General features: G+C 37.4%; 2 protein-coding genes across 5 annotated transcripts in view; one reads left to right on the plus strand and one right to left on the minus strand.

Annotated features, from left to right (window-relative positions):
- ATP8A1 (ATPase phospholipid transporting 8A1) overlaps positions 1 to 20,293 on the plus strand; it is a 216,222-nt gene that overhangs the window by 92,198 nt on the left and 103,731 nt on the right. For all 4 annotated transcript variants that reach the window (XM_081063840.1, XM_081063841.1, XM_081063839.1 and 1 more), the window contains 6 exons: positions 703 to 775; positions 2,891 to 2,996; positions 5,026 to 5,108; positions 9,168 to 9,217; positions 14,210 to 14,279; positions 17,804 to 17,888. In XM_081063840.1, coding sequence (XP_080919966.1) covers positions 703 to 775; positions 2,891 to 2,996; positions 5,026 to 5,108; positions 9,168 to 9,217; positions 14,210 to 14,279; positions 17,804 to 17,888 — 467 coding nt within the window. The remainder of the gene's footprint in view (positions 1 to 702; positions 776 to 2,890; positions 2,997 to 5,025; positions 5,109 to 9,167; positions 9,218 to 14,209; positions 14,280 to 17,803; positions 17,889 to 20,293) is intronic.
- Positions 3,278 to 3,991, minus strand: LOC308498170 (small ribosomal subunit protein eS10-like). The gene has a single exon (XM_081049677.1). It carries the CDS (start codon positions 3,966 to 3,968, stop codon positions 3,471 to 3,473), a length of 498 nt encoding a protein of 165 aa, XP_080905803.1. The 5' UTR covers positions 3,969 to 3,991; the 3' UTR covers positions 3,278 to 3,470.

Below are 20,293 nucleotides of genomic sequence, written 5' to 3' on the forward strand. Positions count from 1 at the left end.
TATACATGCATACACATATATATGCATATATATATATACATATATGTATATGCATATACACACATACATATACATACAGACTTGCAGTTGACATTCATTATTGTTCAGCTTCAGCTTCAGGTGTGCAGTGCAGTGATCAGGCATCTACATCATCCCTGAGGTGGTCTCCCTAATGAGACAAGTGTCCATCGGATACCCTACAAAATCTTTACAACATTATTGATTACATTTCCCAAATTAATTTTCAGAACCCCGTGGCCATCTTGTGGTTACTGACTGTTTTCTAATCCCCTCACCTTCCCTCTTATCCCCACCCCCCTCCCATCTAGCAACCCTCAGTTTTTCCTCTATGTCTCCAAAACAATTTCTGATTAGGTCATTGACTTGTTCTTTTCTTTAGATAGTTTGTTACATTTTTAAAATTAATTTTTTTAGAATTTCATGTGGCTATAATATAATGTCACTCCAGGAAAATGAACTTTATGCTGTTTTTCATTATGCTGCAAAGTCTGTCACATTTTAGAATGATTGAAAATTGCTTATGATTCAGTCATGAAATCTGTGCTGTCTTATTTAGCAATGCACTCTGTGTTATAGTTAATCTATTAGGTTTGCCAGCATAATGACTTGTTTAAAAAGTTACAAATCGATCAGTGAGCTGCTGTAAATGAACCTGGCTTGCTCCATTTTTCTCCCCTGCAGGCAGAGCTCACAGTTGGGAGACGAAAAAACATTTAGTGATTCATCATTGCTGGAAAATCTCCAAAACAATCATGTAAGTGACATAAAAGCATTATATTTTCATTAATGAGTGAAAACAAATGATCTTAATTATCTTCCATGTTTATACTTGTTTTAAGTTGTATGATTATTTTTAATAATTATCAAAATCTATTGCCAATTTTTTTTACTTAGCCAAAATGAATTCATGGTGATTAGAAATTTAGTTTTAATATTATCATTATCATCAGTAGTCTATATTTTCAAAATATTTTATGTTGAATATTAGAACACTATATGTAGGAAACAGCTCACTGTTAACAGTTTCAAAATATGTACAGAAATGAATTAACCTGCTCAAAATGATAGGCCAATGCCTAATCTGTATAATAAGAACTCTCGACATCTGCCACCCATTGTGAACATTCCACTTACGAAGCGACTGGCACTTATTAAAATTCTGTCAGGTCAAATGGTAGGGTTTCTGGGAGTTACATGCCAAAACTTGAGCTCATGCTCATGACCCCTGAGCGTGCTCCCTCGGCAGTGCAGGTGGAGCCCTACCAATGTGTTCCTGGGGGTAGTTTCGTATCCTTTTTCCTTAAGAGAGCCTCCAACCAAATACGAGCTTCATGTAACCTAGACCCAGACTCCCTCCTCCCTCTTGCGTCCTCAGGTTCAGTAAATGACACCATCACCTACCTTAGTGCTCTTCTAGGAACTGAAGGGTTGTTTTTGATACCTCTGGTCCTTCCATCTCCTGATATATAGTCACCAAGTGCTTGTCAATACTGACTTCTAGAGTTTACCCTGAATGTCATCTTCACTTCATTCCCACTCTCACTACCCCGGTCCAGACTACCAGGATCTCCTATGTGAGTTACCATAATAGCCTCCTAACCAGTCTCCTTGTTGCCATTTTTACTCCCCTCCAATTCTTGCTGCGCAAGATGACTGCCGTGATGCAAAGGGAAGTCAAGTTCCGTCACCTCCCTGTTTGATACCAGTTCCTCTTAACTTACACGGTTAAGTGATCTGGCCCATGCCGAAGTCACCAACTTGGGAGTCACTCTCCCTTTTTTTCTCCTCAGGCCACACTGGCTTTCTTGTAAACACGCTTCATTATTTCCTTCTTCAGGATCTTTTCAGTCATGCTTGGTTCCTGCTTGGTGGAAAACTCTGCTCAGGTCCTCATGAGGCTAAAACCACATCAGCTTAAATATCACATTATCTTGAAAATAGCCACACACTCTCCCAAATCACATTACATGATATTTTCACATTCTCTTCTTTATGGCCCTTTTCAATCTATAAATAAATAATGCTTGTGTATTGATCTGTGTTCTGTTTCTCCCACAAGTCAAAACTTCCCAGGGCGGGGACCATGTCTGTTTTGTCCACTATTCTAGCCTGAGCACAGTTTTTTCTAACAGTGTTCTGATTTAGTTTCGCAATCACTTCAATTTTTTTTTTTTGGTCCAACAGCATAGAGGAATATTTTTCTTTATTAATTTGAATGACATTTTTCTTTATCAGGAGCCAGAGAGGCAGACAGATGTTTAATTTAAAAGGTCTGGCTTCTTTTCTCCTATAAACTCTAAGCTCCTTGCAGAAAGGATTCATTTTTATGTCTTCCTCAGGCTGTAAGAGTCCACTGCATGTAGGAATTGCTCAGTCGATTCTTTTTTATTTAATAAAACCTGTATGAGGTTATGCTTGCCGTTTTTGGAGGGAGGGAAGACAAAGCATTACAGAGGAATCCCCTGCCGTCATCACCCCAACCCAAAGTAGTAGAACCACAGTACAATTAGGATGCCTAAAACTTACATCTGACCAGGAATTAGAACCAGGTAAATGAACATTTTAGAATTTCTCTCCTGTCTTCCGAGGACAGTATTGACCATAACTACCGTTTTTACTGTGCAATTTCTATTTGACAACACGAAAGTTGCCTTGTATAAATATTTAGAAAATGAAAGAGAAAGTTCAAGAATGAATGATTTTAGTAAAACATATTTTCTTTATAACAGATGTCGGCTTCTTAATTGGCTATAACCTCACACCCTCAATATTTAACAGCTATACTCTTAATAGACATAAAGTAATATTTTTATTACTAGTGTCAAATGTTTAAATGAAAAAGGCTAAATTATGTGTTTATTTCTTACAGCCAACTGCACCTATAATATGTGAATTCCTTACAATGATGGCAGTTTGTCACACAGCAGTACCAGAGCGAGAAGGCGATAAGATTATTTATCAAGCAGCATCTCCAGGTACAAATGAAGTAATTGTGATATATTGTTTTTGGTGGAAAATTGTTCTGAAATTTGATACTATCAAGAAAAAAAATCAATTTAATTTGAAAAAATAAAATAACCAAGTTATGTTTTGTAAACAAAAAAAATTATTTACTAATTAAAAAAACCTTGGCTTTCAGAATTAAATATACATGTTAAAATATAAAACTTTGTGTATATAATTTTTTTTTTTTTATTTGCTCACAAATTTATTCAACACCAAAATCGCTCCCAGTTTGCTGAGACCATTTTCTCTCCAAAGTTTATTCAAACACTAATAAGCGCTCCAACTTTACTGAGATTGTGGATCATGTCTCCCTGCCATGGGACTTCCCCCCAACCAATCCAGTATCGCTCCATTTACATTGATTCTTAAAGCATCCCTGAAGATGGGCACACAGATTCTTTTTTCGTCACAAGCTCATTCAACACCAAATAACCGCTCCCACTTTACTGAGGGGGTTGACCACGTCCACGACCAAATCCGCCTCTAAACTGGAATTCCGTTGCTGACCCAGCCCCGGCCTCGGCTTTCTTGTCGGCACCAGGAGGCACAGCGCTCCGTCTGTAGGTGTCTCTGTCAGCTTCCCCTCGCGTGAGTCTTGCAGGTCGCTCACCTTCCAGACCTTTGGGCCTCGGCCTGCCCGTCTCCGGCCGGCTGCGGCGCAAAGTGGCGGGCACGATCTCGGGGGGCAGGTGGAGGTCATCGCGGAGATACTGGATACCCTCGTTGGTCAGGTACCAGTAGAAATGTCTCCAGGCGAACTGTTCCTTCACGTAGCCTCGTGATTTGAGCGACTGCATGGCTTTCATGACGTGAAGGTTAGGCACGTTCTTGTCCGCCAGCTCGGGGTGTTTGGGCATGTGAACGTCCTTCTTGGCCACCATCACCCCCTCCTTAAACAGGAGCTCGTAAATGGCAATCCGGTTCTTCTTGGGCATCAGCATCGTTACGACTCCTGCGTCCAGGTCCGGAGCTGGAAAGCTGTGTATATAATTTTTGATAGATGACATAAATTATATGGAAATTTGAATAACAAAGTTCATACAAGTAAAAATTACTTTTCTATGTACATAGTAATTTCTCCCTTCTTCATAAAAAAACTAATAATAAACTATTAATCATAAACTCTTTCTACATATAAGCAGACAGAAAAAGAAAGATCTGTTTGCCTAAATCATATGCACTTAGAATACCAATTTTGCTTTCCTCTTTTGGAAATGATAATCAATGAGCTTGTGTATTTATTTGGATAAGGACAGTTTATACATTTGAAGGGGTTCGATAATATATGTATTAGCACTGTTATCAGTAATTTTAGACCTGTTTTCAATGTAAAATTGGATAAATAATCGATTTGATTATTGTAAGATTTTAGGAAAGAAGGAACACACTTTGGAGAACTCTGTTATAAATATTTTAAAATATATTCTAAACCACCTGTGACTTTGCAGGATGTGCCAAATTTCTACTAAGTGTAAGAAATGTTACATCTCCTATTGTTGAGATAGAAACTATGTGAATGTTCTCTTATCCCACACCCTACCCTCAGCAACAAGGTTTGATATACCATGGTGATTAAAGTAAATAATGTCTGATGAAGCATCAATTCATTTATATCCATTTAAATTGAATTAACATTTAATAGGCAGATTTGTGTCATTCATTTTAGAAAGGTTTTCTACAGAATGTTCTGGAGCAAGGAGTACATTTAAATTTTCCTTCTTGTGTATGACTAAGAGTGAGACTTAATCTTCAGAAATATGACCCTGGGGTCTGATCCTTAATCTTAATCCTTATCTCTGATTCTTAAATATTATTCCAATCACTCCTTTGACATCGTCATGTAATTTTAAAAGGAATTTCAATAATGGGCTAGAATACAAAGAATTTTAATTCTTTTAAAATTAAACAGAAAATTATACCATATTCATGTATTTCTCTAGTATCGGGAATAATTTCTATGTCACCATGTATTTGCTTTTAACTGTTTTCCCAAAACAGATGAGGGAGCCTTGGTCAGAGCAGCCAAGCAACTGAATTTTGTTTTCACTGGAAGAACACCTGACTCAGTGATCATAGATTCAGTAAGTTATTTATTTTTATCATCAAAAATAAATTTTCTTTGTCGTCAAAGTGATACATATGTATTGCTTCAAAGATAAAATGCACAAAAGGCTCATAACAAAATGGAGCTTCCCTACTCCAGTTCCCCTTTCCAGAAGCAACCTCTTTCTGCTCTTTTTATCTCTTTCTTCAGGCATTTATGTATCCCATCTATTCAAAAAAATATGCGATTGATGATATGCATTCTGATTCTTCAATTTCAGACGTATCTATTGCCTTTCTAGTCAATTATGTTAAAGGAGGATTTATCTCTCCTGACTAACCATCCCTTCCCAATATTTTTATAATTATATTACAGTTTTTGGTTAGACGTGAAGAAACATCTCTCAAACGAAGAAATATGAGTGGCCCATGAACACATGAAAAAACATTGTTAGTCATCAGGGAAATTAAAATGCAAATCACAATGAGATTCTACTACATGCCACCAAAAATGCTAAAATGAAAAACATTGGCACCAAGTGTTAATGAAAATACAAAGCAAGTGGAGCACCCAGGTCTTGCTAGTAGATGTGTAACATGATGCAATTGCTTTGGAAAAGCTTTTAGAGTGTTCTAATACAGGTGAACGTGTACCTGAGCCAGCCATTGTACTCGTAGTTTCCCAGGAGAAATGAAAGCTTATTTCCACAAAAAGATGTCTAGAGGAATGTTCATGGTAGCTTTAGTCGTAGTAACCCAAAACTGGAAACAAACCAAATGTCCACCAATAGGACAATGGACAAACAAACTGTGATATACAATAGACTATCTAAACAATAAAAAGGAAGGAATTATTGATTCACTGACAGCATGGATAAATGTCAAAATCATTATGTTAACAACAACAACAACAAAAAATCAAGCACAAAAGAATACATACTCTTTAATTTCTTACATTCGTTTTGAGATTAGGCAAAAATGATTTGTGGCGTTAGAATTCTGAACACTAGTTGCCTCACAATCAGGGAGGAGATTGATTGGAAATGGTCACAAAGGAATTTATGGGGTGATTAAAATGTTCTGTGTTTGACTAGGGTGATGGTTACACCAAGTATGCCTTTGTCAAACTATATAATTTTCATTGAACTATATATTTAAGGTCGAACATTGTTGTATTCAGCAATTATTCTTTTGTTTTAATTTTGTTTCCTGACATAAAACTATTTCCTCAAAATAATTCTTTCCTTTATTTCCCAATGATAAATCCCTCTCTTTTTGAATTGCTTAATTTTCTTTCTACTTATTCTTAATTGTCCACCTTCGAGAACATTTGTGTCAGATAATCTGTCTGTTGGCAATTCTGTTCTTGAGTCATCACTCTTGAAGTCCTCTCTCCTTGCTCTGGGTCAGTTTTGTTCTATGGCCTTCTTCTGTGGCATTTTGGAATTCCTTTTGATTTTCTCCTGTTTTGGACTATTTCCTATATCTCAAATCTTCTTCCTTAGTGAATTCCTTTATTTTGGTGGAACATGTACTCTGTGTTGTCAGGTTAAAAAGTTGTTACAGAAGCAGAGGACGTAGTAGTGATAGCTACTCCCAGTGGGAGCTACTCCTGACTCCCAGGACTCTATGATGTACGAGTTGACAGTTCTCAGTCTTGCTCAGAGTTGTCACCCTGGAATTACTTTCCTATCTTTCTGGAGACTTTCTTTACCTCTATCCTGTGTTAGATATTTTAATTCCTAAATCCCATATCTTCCTTATTCTTGGTTTACTCTTGTTTTCGTGGAACATGTTCTTTAGTGGCTTCTTAAGAAATGATGCATGGGGAATAATTTATTTATTTATTTTTTATTCCTTTTAAGTCTAAACATTTTTTGTCCTAACATTATACTTAATAATTGTTTAGTCTGGCTGAATATAGAATTCCAGAGTGGAACTCATTTTCCTTAAGAATTTTGGTTGTTTTCCTATCTTCTGGTTTCCAGTTCACCAAATTGAGAAGTCAGAAGCCACTGTGATTCCACATCTTTTGTGACTTGTTCCCGCCCCCTCTCTCTGGAAAGTTGTAGGAGCTTCTTTCTCCCAAGAGGTCTGAAAGTTTATGATCGTGTGCCTTAGTAGGAATATTTTAATGAATTATACTGAGTACTAAGTGGACCCTTTTCCATTTGGACATTGATATGCTATCTTTCAGCTCTGGAAAATTTTCCCGAATTATTCCATTTTCCTTCCTTTTTGCTCTGCTCTCTTTAGAATCCTTGCTAAACTTTTAACTTTTTTCTCATGCTTTTCAGATCTTTCCCTTTTTGTTCTACTTTTAAGAAGTTTTCCTCAGCTTTGTCTTCTTAGCCTTCTATTGATTTTTATTCTCTGCTGTCATATTTTTGATTTTCAGAAGATTTTTTTGTTCTTTAAATATTTCTTTTTTAATAGTATTCTGTTTTTGTTTCATGAATGTCATACTTATGTTACTTCTCTGAGGAAAATGATAGTTTTTTTTGAAGTTCTCATTTAAAAAATGTACAAGCCTTACAATTTAATTAAACAATCGACTTTTACCAGAATATAAAATGGTCTTAAACTATCCCTGCAGTTGTTCTTTTGCAGTGATTATTATTTTGGAAAAAGCATACTTTACCGAAAATTAAGCATCAGCTTTCAAATGTTCTTTTTCAAAGTTTCTCATTTTTTACTTAGGAGAAAACAACAGCATTTAATTATTGCATCCCTTGCATATGGGATGTATGATAGACTATACCAAGTCTTTGACAAGAACTGCAATATGCAGAAGAATAAGGCCAGTCTCCTCCTATACTGCCAAAAAGCACTACACGGGGTATAAATGTTAATATCCCAAACATAAGAGTTGTTACGAGTGATCTTATTGTTTCAAACATTTTCTTCATGGATCCCATTAAAAAGCATATACTAGCTAGTGAAGCAATATTTTCAAGGGTATGAAGCACTGTAAAATTTGTAAACCATCAGGAAGCCACAGCAGTGCAGTCCAAATATAGAAGAAAATGCTACAGATGAAGCATGTGACAAACCACTTCACTCTGGTGTTGACACGAAGTGAAGAGGTAGCCAGGGCCTGCTCACCAACCCCATGGACCCATCAGGAAACCCAGAACCTGTAACTTCATGGGCTGATATGAAGTTTTATTTTTGAACGGTCTTTCCTCTACTTGCTTTGATCCATGTATTTTGGGTATCACTGTGCCATGTTAGTGGCTTTCCTTAGATGTCTGTTACTCTTTGGGATTCTCGTGGTTAAGAGTGAGGCAGTTCTGCGCATGAGGGTATTTTCCAACATTGAGCTTCACTATAAGGTGGCCTCATGGGATTCGTTTGGAAGGTTGTGGTGTCTGTTCCTTTAGGGCTTCTCTTGGGCTTGTTGGATTCTCCAGAGAGTAATCTCCAAGTTTCTGCCTGGAAAGGTCTGGCTGCCACAATGTAGGGAACTGAGTAGGTTTGGGTATTGGGGCCCAGCACTTAGTATAAATATAACAATGCCATATCTTCACCTTTGTCAGTCAGCTTCTAGATAGATGATCCTGTTTCACCCTTTATAGCGCAAAACCTCTGGTCTTCTGTCAGCGTGCAGGAAGGGCCCATGCTGAGCACTGCTCTTCAGATAGCTCTGACCTGGTCCTCCCATCCTTTACTGCACAACCTTTTAAGGATAACGTGGTACCAGTTGGGTTTGTTCTTAGCTTTCCCTGGGACTACTGTAGCATTTTACCTTCTTGTATCTGCTAAGTAAGGTACCCCTCATGGATCTCTGTTCTACCTTACAAATTTTTAGTGCTGCTGTCTCTTTTCTTATTTTCCTGCCATAACAAGTTTCTTTCCTTCTTTTTAAGTATTTACTATAATTTTAGTGGGGCTTTGGGAAGGACAGAAATTAAACCTGTATGGTTAGTCTTCCATCTTAACCAGAAAGTATGTTCAATTACAGATGATGTACTTCAGAAGGGACGATTTGTTAGTGTTAACATTTTTTACCTTAAAATTTCATGAGTTAGGGTTCATTTCCAAGAAACCCAAAATTCTTCCAACTTTATGTAATCATATATTGCTTTTCTTCATAGCTGGGGCAAGAAGAAAGATACGAATTGCTCAATGTCCTGGAGTTCACCAGGTAAAATATCTGCTCTGTGATTTGTGCCTATTAGATAAATTTTTATCTATTGTTATTTTTTCCCTTTTAAATAATTAGGAAGTATACTTTATTTTGATTTAACTAAGTTTACTTAGATAAAATATTAAATTAAAATCTTCAGTACAGTATGTACTTACAAGAAGCAGATTACAGCATTAGGAATAGAGGCAGTGGAAATGTAATGGCTCTGTGCCATGTCAGAGGGATAGTGGATGGAAGAGGGGTGTTCACACAATGTGAGGGATATAAAAGATAAACGTCTAAGTATTACGTTGTCTTGTGCACCTGAAACTAATAAAAAAAAACTTGTTGCAGAAAAAAAAAATACCTATCCTTGATATTAGGGAGAATACTTTGTGATACTTGGCAGCTATATACTGTTGAATGCAAGTAACCTATTTTATTAAATATTTGTTCATTTACCAAAAAAAGAAAATCTACAGTACAGTTTTTAATTGACATAGCTATAGATAAATCATAAATAGCTTCTTTCAGAATAGTACAAGGTATGACTCCTGAAGATAGTGTAAAAATATCTTTGAACATGACTGTCTGCCTCACAACCGCAGGGTATATATAGGACCAGGAGTCTTATGGCCTGTGAGCTGGAAACACTGTTATACTCAGAGGGGCCATTGTTTATGTGGAGTGATTATGAATCTGTTAGGAACCCACCATTCTAATGATGTGCTTGTTAGATCTAATTGTCTTTGAGATTTTGGAAAACATACCCATCTCTCTGTTAGGTATAAATCATTTATCACCTAGTGAGCAAAGCAGAAAGCAGACAGGTTAACCAACTTGATTTCTTGAAGTCACATAATACGGGCCTTTCATTATAATCAGTGATATCTCTATGAGTTTTTGGCTTTTTATTCCTGTGTGGTTATGTAGTTTTTCAACTAACCTACAGCTTTGGGGAAATTAGGCCTCAGCTACAAACAGGAGTGTCTTGCATTCACAGGACACTTAAAAATATCTTCAAGGCTCTAGCCAGGAAGTAACGCTGCTGTTCAAGGAAATAAGTGTCCAACTTTCTTCTTGAACTTTCTCCCACATAAGGCAGGCTTGTATGCTGACTAGAAAAGGCATTTCCTTTTCTCTGCCAGCTTTGGTTGCTGTCTTGGTCGGGAGTGGCTACATGCCAGTGGTTAATATAAAAATTAATGGGGTCTCTCTATTTTATTATTTAAACACTGTTTTATTTACTTGTATGCACTGAAAGTCTCAAAGGAAAGTGCATAAGAACTTGGATGATTAACTGTAACAGAGTATTCCTAAGATGTATCCCCCATCTCTTTTTTTTATTTCATGTCAAAGTAACTGTTTCTCCAAAGCCTCCTTGTATTATAAAAATATTATAAATAGTATATCAATTAGCATTTGAATGCATTTGTTTATTAACACATACTTAGAAGCATTATCTAAGTGATAAGCGCCATGAAGAAAAATAAAGCCTGAAACCTATAGAATTTTATTAACCAACGTCACACCAATAAATTTAATAAAATTTAAAAGAAAGAAAAATAAAGCAAGGTTAGGAGTAGAAGCTTTTTCAGGATGCTGTGATGGAGGCAGGCTTAAGGATGAAAGTGAGAAAAGTGAGTATGGTGGTATAAACACAGTATCTGAAAGACATTGTGGTTTAGACCTCGATTATGGTAATGAAAATACAGTGAAGTTGATAGAATTCAGATGTTTTTTAAAGTATATCAAGGGACTTTGGGATGGATTGGATGTGGAAGGAGAAAGGAGAAAGGGATTAGAGCCCATGGCATGAGCAGCTGAGTGGACAGAGGTACATTTACACAGATGGTAGATGCAGGAATAGGAATAGATGTGGAAGATGAGAGGTTTGAATCGTTAAGTGTCACATGCCTGTGAGATATAAAGATGGCAGTGTCAGATGTAGGCAGTTGGATATAAGGGCCTAGAGCATAAAAGAAAAGCATGGCTGAAATATAATTTGGTAGTCACGGGCGTGTAAATGGTATTTAAAGCCATAAAGATGAGTTGGGTCTCCTGGATATAAAATACAGAGTGAGGGAAACATAAAGGCAGAGGATTGACCTATGAGTAACTCCAACTTGAAGGGTGGATTAGGAAAAGAGGAATCAGCAAGAGAGACTACTTTGTGGATAGAGAAGTGGAGGATAAAAAGAGGATAATGCTACAGAGTCAGGGGAAGAGAGGGATTCGAGGGGAGAGGTCATCTGTGTCAGAAACTGCTGCAAGGTTAGGTAAGAGAAAGGCTGAAAAGTATGTGTTAGATTTAGCCATTTCGTGGAATGGTGATGGGAGAAGTGTGATGGGAAGGAGAGGGAAGTGAAATGAAAACAGTGGGTATAGCAATCACGATTATTTTGAAAGTTGAGCTGTGAAGGATGATAGGGATAGAGTTTGAAGGGGATGTGGCTCGATGGGGGAGAGCAGTTTGGGGTGAGTTTCGTAGGAAAGAAACTAGAACGGATTAAAATAACTGAGGAGAAGGATCCATTCTAGAAGAAGATAGAGATTCAGGAGAGAGCACCATAAGTTTAGGAGTCAGGTTACTAAGACAGTGCGGTGAGATAAGGTTCACGGCACAAGTGAAAGGAAGGGCTCTGAGAGGAAAAGAAATACTTGAGATAATTGTACCTAAAGCTGTCAGGTACAGTTATCTCTGTATCAAGAAAAGAGACAGAGAGATGTACAGTGGATAAATATGTAGGTCTTAATGGCAGAAGAAATAGGGATTCCTTGTCTGAAGCTCCCATCCAGGTGAACTGCAATGAGGATGCACTAGAAACTTGGAGAATGGAGAAGGTATTCATCGTCCTGTGGAGAGTGTGAAAGGAAGCTTGTTAGAAAAATGTCGTGGGTTACTGGGCAGTAGGGAACATCCAGTTGACGTTGGTGTCATGTATTTACTAATCACTGTGGATGGACTACTTTTCTCCAACAATATCCACTGACTCTGCTGTACCACAGAAAGGGTTCCCATTCACCCAGGATTTGGGAGTTTTGCCAGGAGAAGAGAAGAGCAAGGAATTTGATGAGTTTGGGACCTTGTTATCAAAGCTGGGTTAAGAGAGAAGAATATACAGATGTCATTACAATTACAGAGGCCCAGTTACATGTATTCCTAAAACAAAGGGATGGAGATTGGAGGCACTAATACAGCCATGTGTCACTTAACGACAGGGCTACGCTCTGAGAAATGTGCTATTAGGTGATTTCATCATGTGAGTGCTCAGGGACTCTGATGATCAAAACAACACAAGGGGAAATCAAGCACGAGAAAATGATGTAATCAAGAGAGGAAGGGAACGTGAGATATATGAGGTTGCTGCTGGCGTAACATGGCGTATGTTTTACAGCAAGCCTTTTTTTTTAATAACTAGAAAGAGTACACTCTAAAATAACTATAAAAATCATAGCATGGTCAATACGTAAACCAGTAACAGTCATCTGTTATCATTGTTAACTACTACGTGCTGTACGTAATTGTATGTGCTCTACTTGTATACAATTGGCAGCGGCTTGTTTGCATCAGTATCACTACAAACAGGTGAGTGGTGTGTTGGCACGATGACATTGGGATGGATTCAACAGGTGAGAGGAATTTTCCAACTCCATTGTGATCTTATGGGACCTCCGTCACAAATGCAGCTTGTCATAGACGAAAACGCCGTTATGTGGTGCGTTACTATGCAATGGAGATCATAGGTGGAGAAAAAGAGGATTAAATATTTTGAGATACCTCGGAAAGAAACCCCCGGCTGTATGCTATGACATCATTTCTTTTTTTTTTTAATTTATTGGGGTGACAATTGTTAATGAAATTACATAATTTCAGGTGTACAATTCTGTATTACATCAACTATAAATCCCATTGTGTGTTCACCACCCAGAGTCAGTTCTCCTTCCATCACCATATATTTGATCCCCCTTACCCTCATCACCCCCCACCCCCTTTACCCTCTGGTAACCACTAAACTATTGTCTGTGTCTATGAGTTTTTGTTTCTCATTAGTTTGTCTTGTTCTTTTGTTGTTTTGGGTTTATATACCACATATCAGTGAAATCATAGGGTTCTCTGCTTTTTCTGTCTGACTTATTTCGCTTAGCATCATACTCTCAAGATCCATCCATGTTGTATGACATCGTTTCTAACTGCTACTTAATATTGAACTTGTCTCAGTTTTTTAGCAGCAGAACATTGTAAGGTAAAACAAACAGATGCAGACACGTGAGAAGTCCCTTTTTCCCCTCATTTCTGGAGAGAATGCTCATACACGCTTGGTTCCCAGTGAGGCTTATCCTGCGCAGTGCTCTACCAGCTTGTTCTCTTCAGTGTTGTTTGCTATCTGTTTGCCAATGCTTTGAAAGATGTTTTGTGTTTGACTATCAGTTTTTATTAAACTGTTTATATCACCAGTACAATGTTAAAATGTTAGCTTAGCTTTGTAATATAGTTTTTTTTTTACGTGATGCCAGTGGTTTGCTAGTAATCATTTAGAAACAATAGTTGTGAATGCTTAAGTCACTTTTAAAGGGCTAGTGTTTTCCTTTATATGTGATTGGGTATGTACTTAAAATTGATTATGATTTCTGATTTTAATAAAAGCTGTAAGATACAATTATCTTAAAATATACCAGTTTAATTTTTTTTTTTTTAATATGAACACACTGAACCAGAATTCCCCTCTACCCTGGTGGGTACTAACTCCTGCAGGTCTCTGAAGAGCTGTTTGTAAATTGTTCCTCTAGGGCAGCAGATGGTACCCTGGTGCCTTAAAAAATATAACGTAACTTTGAAAGGTACCCATTGTACACCCAGAGGATGGTTTGTGTATGTGGAGGGATACGGCTCATAATTTGGTCAAATTTATTTTTTCACTGTGAATATTAAAATACATGAGGCATGACAAACATATATATGCATATGCTCAGTCTGATGACACATTATGGAAAACCTTTTTCTTTCAGTACTAGAAAAAGAATGTCAGTGATTGTTCGCACTCCATCCGGGAAGTTACGACTTTACTGCAAAGGAGCTGTAAGTTTTTATTTTTGTCTTTTGCAGTTTAGATTTATGATGGTTTATAATGTATATGTTAAGCATTCTTCTATGGAAATGTAACACAGATGTTTAGCATGAAGTTGCTGACATCTACTTTTGTTGGTGTTTTATGGTAATAGTGTTCAGCCTCTTCTGGTGAAATGTGGAATTCCTTCTGGGTAAATTTGGTTCTTTGAAAAGTTTGGCCTAGGTTATTTATATAATTTAAGTTTTGATACATAATATTTGAGGTTTATATTATATAAATATGAAGACACTTACAGAAAATATTTTTTAAATTGTATTAGAAATGTAGTGAGCCACACCAATTTGAATGTAGTTTTTTAAAGACCATAGAAATGAGGGGAAATTTGGATCACAATTACTGTTACTGTTATAATTTCTTTATGAAATGATCACTGTTTGTCTGACATTGTTTTAATTATAACAGAATTTCTAACTATTGGTTGGGTTTGGTATATTGACAGAAACAGTAATATGTTGTGCTAACTGAATTTTCCTAGTAAAAATATGTTTGCACTCTTGGAAAAATAAGAAATCTACTGATCAGAACCTTTTGTTGTTGTTCTTTAAATTAGTAAGTCTTTTCCTTCTAAATTATCCTTTCCAAGTACCTAGTCTACTTGGACTAGTCAGGTAACTTACCAACTTGGAACTTTGAAGTTTTCAATATAATCAACAGATAATTATCATTAATAAATTTAAGAAAAAACATCAGTAAGTGGGGTAAACTCTAGATTAGACAGAGTTGAAGGGGTGGGGATGAAGTTAGTGAATTGGAAGATAATACTGAAGAGTTCATCTAAATTAGAACACAAAGAGATTGTAGGTAGTTGGGTGTGTGGAGTGTGTGTGTGTGTGTGTGTGCTTATGGATGACTCATTTTCTTGTTTTTTTCCAGATTTTTTGCAGTGAGGATGTCTTACTTTGTTAATTTTAAAATGAAAAAAAATATACAATACATAATTTATATCTGCAATAGTAGCCAATTTAGAAAAAGTTACATTTACACAAAAATTTAACTGACTCAAGAAGATAAAAATCTTACTCCCATAGTCATATACCAGCGAAGAAATTAGAAACTTGATTAATACACTTAATGTTGTAAGGACCTTAAAGTGACTGAAAATTTTAAATGAAGAGCCCCCTAAGTAAAATTCTGTGCCATATGCCAGAAGACCACATCGGAAATTAGTTATTTTTAGCAGTTCACCACCACATCAGTGGCAAAGTATAGATAATTCTCGGTGGCACACATAAACCCAGAGAGTGTTTGTCTACGTTTAAACGTAGATGTGTCTAAATGTCTTCAGCAAACATTCCAGTTCATAAAGGCCCAAGCGTATTGCATCGGGTCAGTCTTGTTGTTTAACTTGACAAGATCATGTTCCTTGATGGTGATTGGCTAATTTATAGCAAGATCATCTAGCTAATTTCAGTATAAATTGCAGTGCTTCAATAAGTAATTATTGAGGCCTCTTTTCCCTACTTGCTCCCTTCCCGTAGTTGACCCTTGCACTTCATGGTAGGCCTTTATTTGAGAATATCGTCTAATGTGCCGTAAAGTGAAATTTCAGGATAATCAGGGATTACTTCAGATATTTTATTCATTTAGCACATTTTTTGAACACCTGCTATGTGCAAGGCACTGTAGGTAAAGACAGAGCAGCACTGGCACTTCAGTCTCAAAGATGAATAGGAAAACAAGTGTTTGAAAGAAAATTCACCTAAACATTTTCATCATGAAGCCCTAGGCCCTTTACAGAAGTGACTGTAACCTGACCTCGCCATGCCAATCCAGCAGCAGACCCTCACCATGATTTTCCACTTGGATCTGGCCAAGGGCTAGGACCCCAGATCCGTAAATCCAGTGAGGATTTTCTGTAAAAGTAGACTCGGTAGGTTCTAAACCTGATCCTAGGGTATGCACATGCTCTAATTCCTGTGAAGAAACCTTTTTGGTTCCTAACAATATACCAAATATTTGACATAGCCCCTCTGAATAAATGAGTGTTACTTTGGGAGAGAAGGTATCTGTATGTATATATTTTTCACATTTAAGCATGGCCATCTGTGATTGTCATTTAAAAACATAATGTACAATTCATGCAGAAAAGCCCTTTCTGAGCCCAGCTTTTCTTGATAGTATAAAGAAGTTGGAAAATGCTCCTGTTCTGAGCATCGGTTTCTATCACAAATTGCATCAGTTGACTGCACTGCAGAAATTCATCTTGCTGGCCTTATTATCACTGTTGTTTACATGATTTTAATTTCTGAAAGATTTTTTAAATTTATTTTTTCAAATTAGTTTTCAAATGGCCTATTTTAATTTCACTGAAAGTTTCATTAGCCTCTGGAAAAAATAGGGTTCATAAGTTATACCTTGCATTCTCAGAAAGGAACCATGAGGGGAAATTATCATTTCCTTTTGCTTTGCCCCCCTTCCCATTCTGCCACTGAAAAATGAAAAGAAATTCATAATTGGGACCTGGAATATTCCATGTGTTCTGAGGTCACTAAGTTCTGTTTCTCTCAAGGGTTCTAAATCATAGTCCATTAGCCTGCTTCCAATCTCAGCCCTGAGACTAGAGACCCCAAAATGGGTAATACCACTGAGAAAGTAATTACAGGTAAATGATTTATTTTTTCCTGGTCCAATAAAATCGTGAAGGCTGACTACTAAAATTCTTAAAACATTAAACCCAAGCCAAAGAATAACTGAAGGAAAAATAGGCAATGTATAAAGGGGCAAAAATTGGAGAAACATAAGTGGTGCACGAAAGTAAAGCTGAAAAGGATTTTAAAGGTAATCTAGCAATTGGATTTGACAGACTAAGTAAATTGAGTCTTAAAGTTAACGTGGCACAATCAGAAATGTCCAGCTCTAAGGCAATGCTAGGTCTATCCAAGATTCTCCCTATTGCACCCGCCAGCCCTCTAGGTGGATTTAGACCTGTGTCTCTCAGAGTTTGTTCTTTGGTCATCACCAGTCCCATGAAGATGCCCTAATCCCTAAAAAGTACAGCAGTGAATGAGTTTGGGGCACAACCATATCACCCCCTAAAGATCCACCATGCACATTTGCATCTTAAAGGCTCTGAGAAGTCTTGCAGCAGGGCAAGTGTTCGGCTTTGTTCAGTCCAGCATTTCCCAGACTTTTGGAGTGCTGACCCTGCCTTCCTTGTAGCATCTGTAAACCCTGCAGTGTTTTGCACAACCTTCAGGTTTGGGGGGAGGAGAGCGAAGTATTGATAGACTGTGAGATTTTGAACACTGGAGTAACTACAGATTTACTCAGAGAGGAGAAAGATGAAAATACAGGACTTAGGGTCGTTCGGGACATGGTGTTATTAGGAGAAAATATTTTATGCTTTAAAACCAATTCTAAACGTGGTTGGTTGTTTTTATACTGATTTGCTGCTAATAATGTTGCCGACATCAACTTTATTAAACTCAGAATGCTGAATTTAAGTGTATCAGACCTTCTGTTTGTTTTCCAGGACACTGTAATTTATGATCGACTGGCGGAGACTTCAAAATACAAAGACATTACACTAAAACATTTAGAGCAGTTTGCTACAGAAGGTGAGTGTAATAGGGCAATAAAGCATGATTGAAATAAAAAGAAATCATGGACTACTGATATCTGACAGGATTATTGTTATTATTTTCAGATTCCTAAAGCAAGATAACTATTCATGTTGATAATTAATATACATTATACTATATGCAGTTCCCACCCATTATTTTTATTTTGGTTTCCTTTTTTTTATTAAAATTTTAAGAGGCTTTGTTCCCCCAATTTTAGGAGCTGTAAGGCTTATAAATCTGTTCACTTTTTAGAATGGACACTATTTACATTTAATACTTTACTTTGTATCTCAAGCAATGCAGAAGGAAAAGAAACGAGACAGAGACCTGGGTATTCTAGTCTGAATAAGAAAGAGGAGAAGAGGGGGTGGCCGGTTAGCTCAGTTGGTTAGAGTATGGTGCTGATAACACCAAAGTTGCCGGTTCGATCCCCATATGAGCCACCGTGAGCCACGCTCTCCTTAAAAAAAGAAAAAAAAAAAGAAAAGAAAAAGGAGAAGAAATAAATAAACTTATATAACTATTGAAATAGTTATGCAGTTTAGTTTCAATTCGAGACTTTCTATTAAGCCCTTAACACAGGCCGGGCTCTGTGTGCGGCCTGATCATCTGTGGTAAACATACTGAATCCTGTCTGTTTGTCCTGCTGAAATAGCATGATCTGTACCACAAGATGATCTACAGTGGGTGAAAGGAAGTGAGAGTTGTGAAAAATTAGGGTCATAATGTATAGTCTTATCTCTAAACTTAATAAAAGTGGCCAGAGCTGTATCTAAATCTCCCATCTAAGTTTTCACTGTTGTATTCTTGGGTTGGAACTGTTGCCAGTGGCACCAAGCCTGACCTCCGATCAAATCCTTTTTCCTCTGAATCCAATCTGCAAAAAGATAGGAATGTCTCAAAGCACTAGGCTTTGAAAAGCAAGGACTTAAGACCCTTCTCCCAGTTCTCTAAAAATGCAAGAACATAGAAAGACACATGTCCGTAGGGTTCGGGTTCCTTAAGGCGCAAGCACAGACAGGGTTGGCAGGTGTTGCCTACCCAGCATATGAAAGCACAGGCTCGTATTTAGTGGAGCATCTTTCTCTTTGGTTGTGAGGTTCAACATTCTAGCTCCTAAGCAGATGCAAATTGGCATGGCTTCCACCTCCACCCCATTCTTTCTGGTTCTGGTCTGAACAACACTTCTTGGCTATCTCGGGGTAAGTTCCCAGCCAAGTTTCTAAAAGAGAAAAACATGTCCTAATACTGTGTTTCCTCGAAAATAAGACCTAGCTGGACAATCAGCTCTAATGCATCTTTTGGGGCAAAAATTCACATAAGACCTGGTCTTATTTTACTATAATGTAAGAACGGGTCTTTAAAATAATATAATATAATACAATATAATATAATATAATAATATATATAATACCGGGTCTTATATTAATTTTTGCTCCAAAAGACCCATTAGAGCCGATTGTCTAGCTAGGTCTTATTTTCGGGGAAGCACGGTATAGCCCCAAAGATTTAAGTTCTTCTCTCAGTGATCTGGCAATAGACAACCCACTGCTTTCTTGGCAGATAGAGTCCCCTGGGCACTTTATGTCCTATGTTCTTTGCTTCTGTTTCTGACATGTTCCCAGGCCATATTTTACTTGATCACTAGCAACTAGCAATTCTGACCTATTTAAATGACCTTGAGCAAGGGCGTTATCTTCTTGGGAACCTATTTAACTGCATTTGTCATGGCTTACAGAGTCTTTATGCCTCTTCCTTGTTCCAACCCATCAACTTTGTTTCTGGCTGAGGGTAGCCTCCAAGTGAGTTATGAACTTGACAGGCACCCAGCCCTGAGAGCAGGTCCCCTCAAGCATCAGCTTTGGTTGTTTTCCCCGGGGCATTTCTGATGGGTATTTGGGAGGGAGCGGTCACTATTCTTCAATTTTTTAAAGACTCTTCATAACTAGAAATTTACAGTGGTAAAGAGCAATAATAAACACAACCGTATATCCCAGTAAGAAGAAGGAAGCTCTCCCAGAGATCTCACTGGGGTCTCTCTCTTCCATCATTCATAAACATCTGTGAAGCCACTGTGATGAGCCAGCCACCATGCTCAATGCTGGAGTGACAGATACGAAGAAATCCAAGTCCTTGCCCCTCAGGAACTTTAAGCGAATTTATTAATAAGCTAAAAAATTGTTTCATAAAAAAACAATTTATGAAACATTGTCATTCAAACCATAGCAGTGTTTGGGGATTTCTGCCTGTGGGAGCTGGGTGAGAGGAGCTCTGCTTTAAAGAGATGATTTTAGGAGCTGAATCTTAAAGTAGATTGAAGGCAGACAGCAGAGGGGCGTTAGAGAGGGTGGAATGAAGAAAAAGTGACCAGCATGGAAAAGACCCTGGTATGTAGGAAG

The sequence above is a fragment of the Rhinolophus hipposideros genome (genome assembly GCF_964194185.1).
Source record: "Rhinolophus hipposideros genome assembly, chromosome: 1".
Taxonomy (NCBI): Eukaryota; Metazoa; Chordata; class Mammalia; order Chiroptera; family Rhinolophidae; genus Rhinolophus; species Rhinolophus hipposideros.

Excerpts from the sequence above, each read along its gene's own strand:
- LOC308498170 (XM_081049677.1), bottom strand. The coding sequence starts at position 3,968 with ATGCTGATGCCCAAGAAGAACCGGATTGCCATTTACGAGCTCCTGTTT.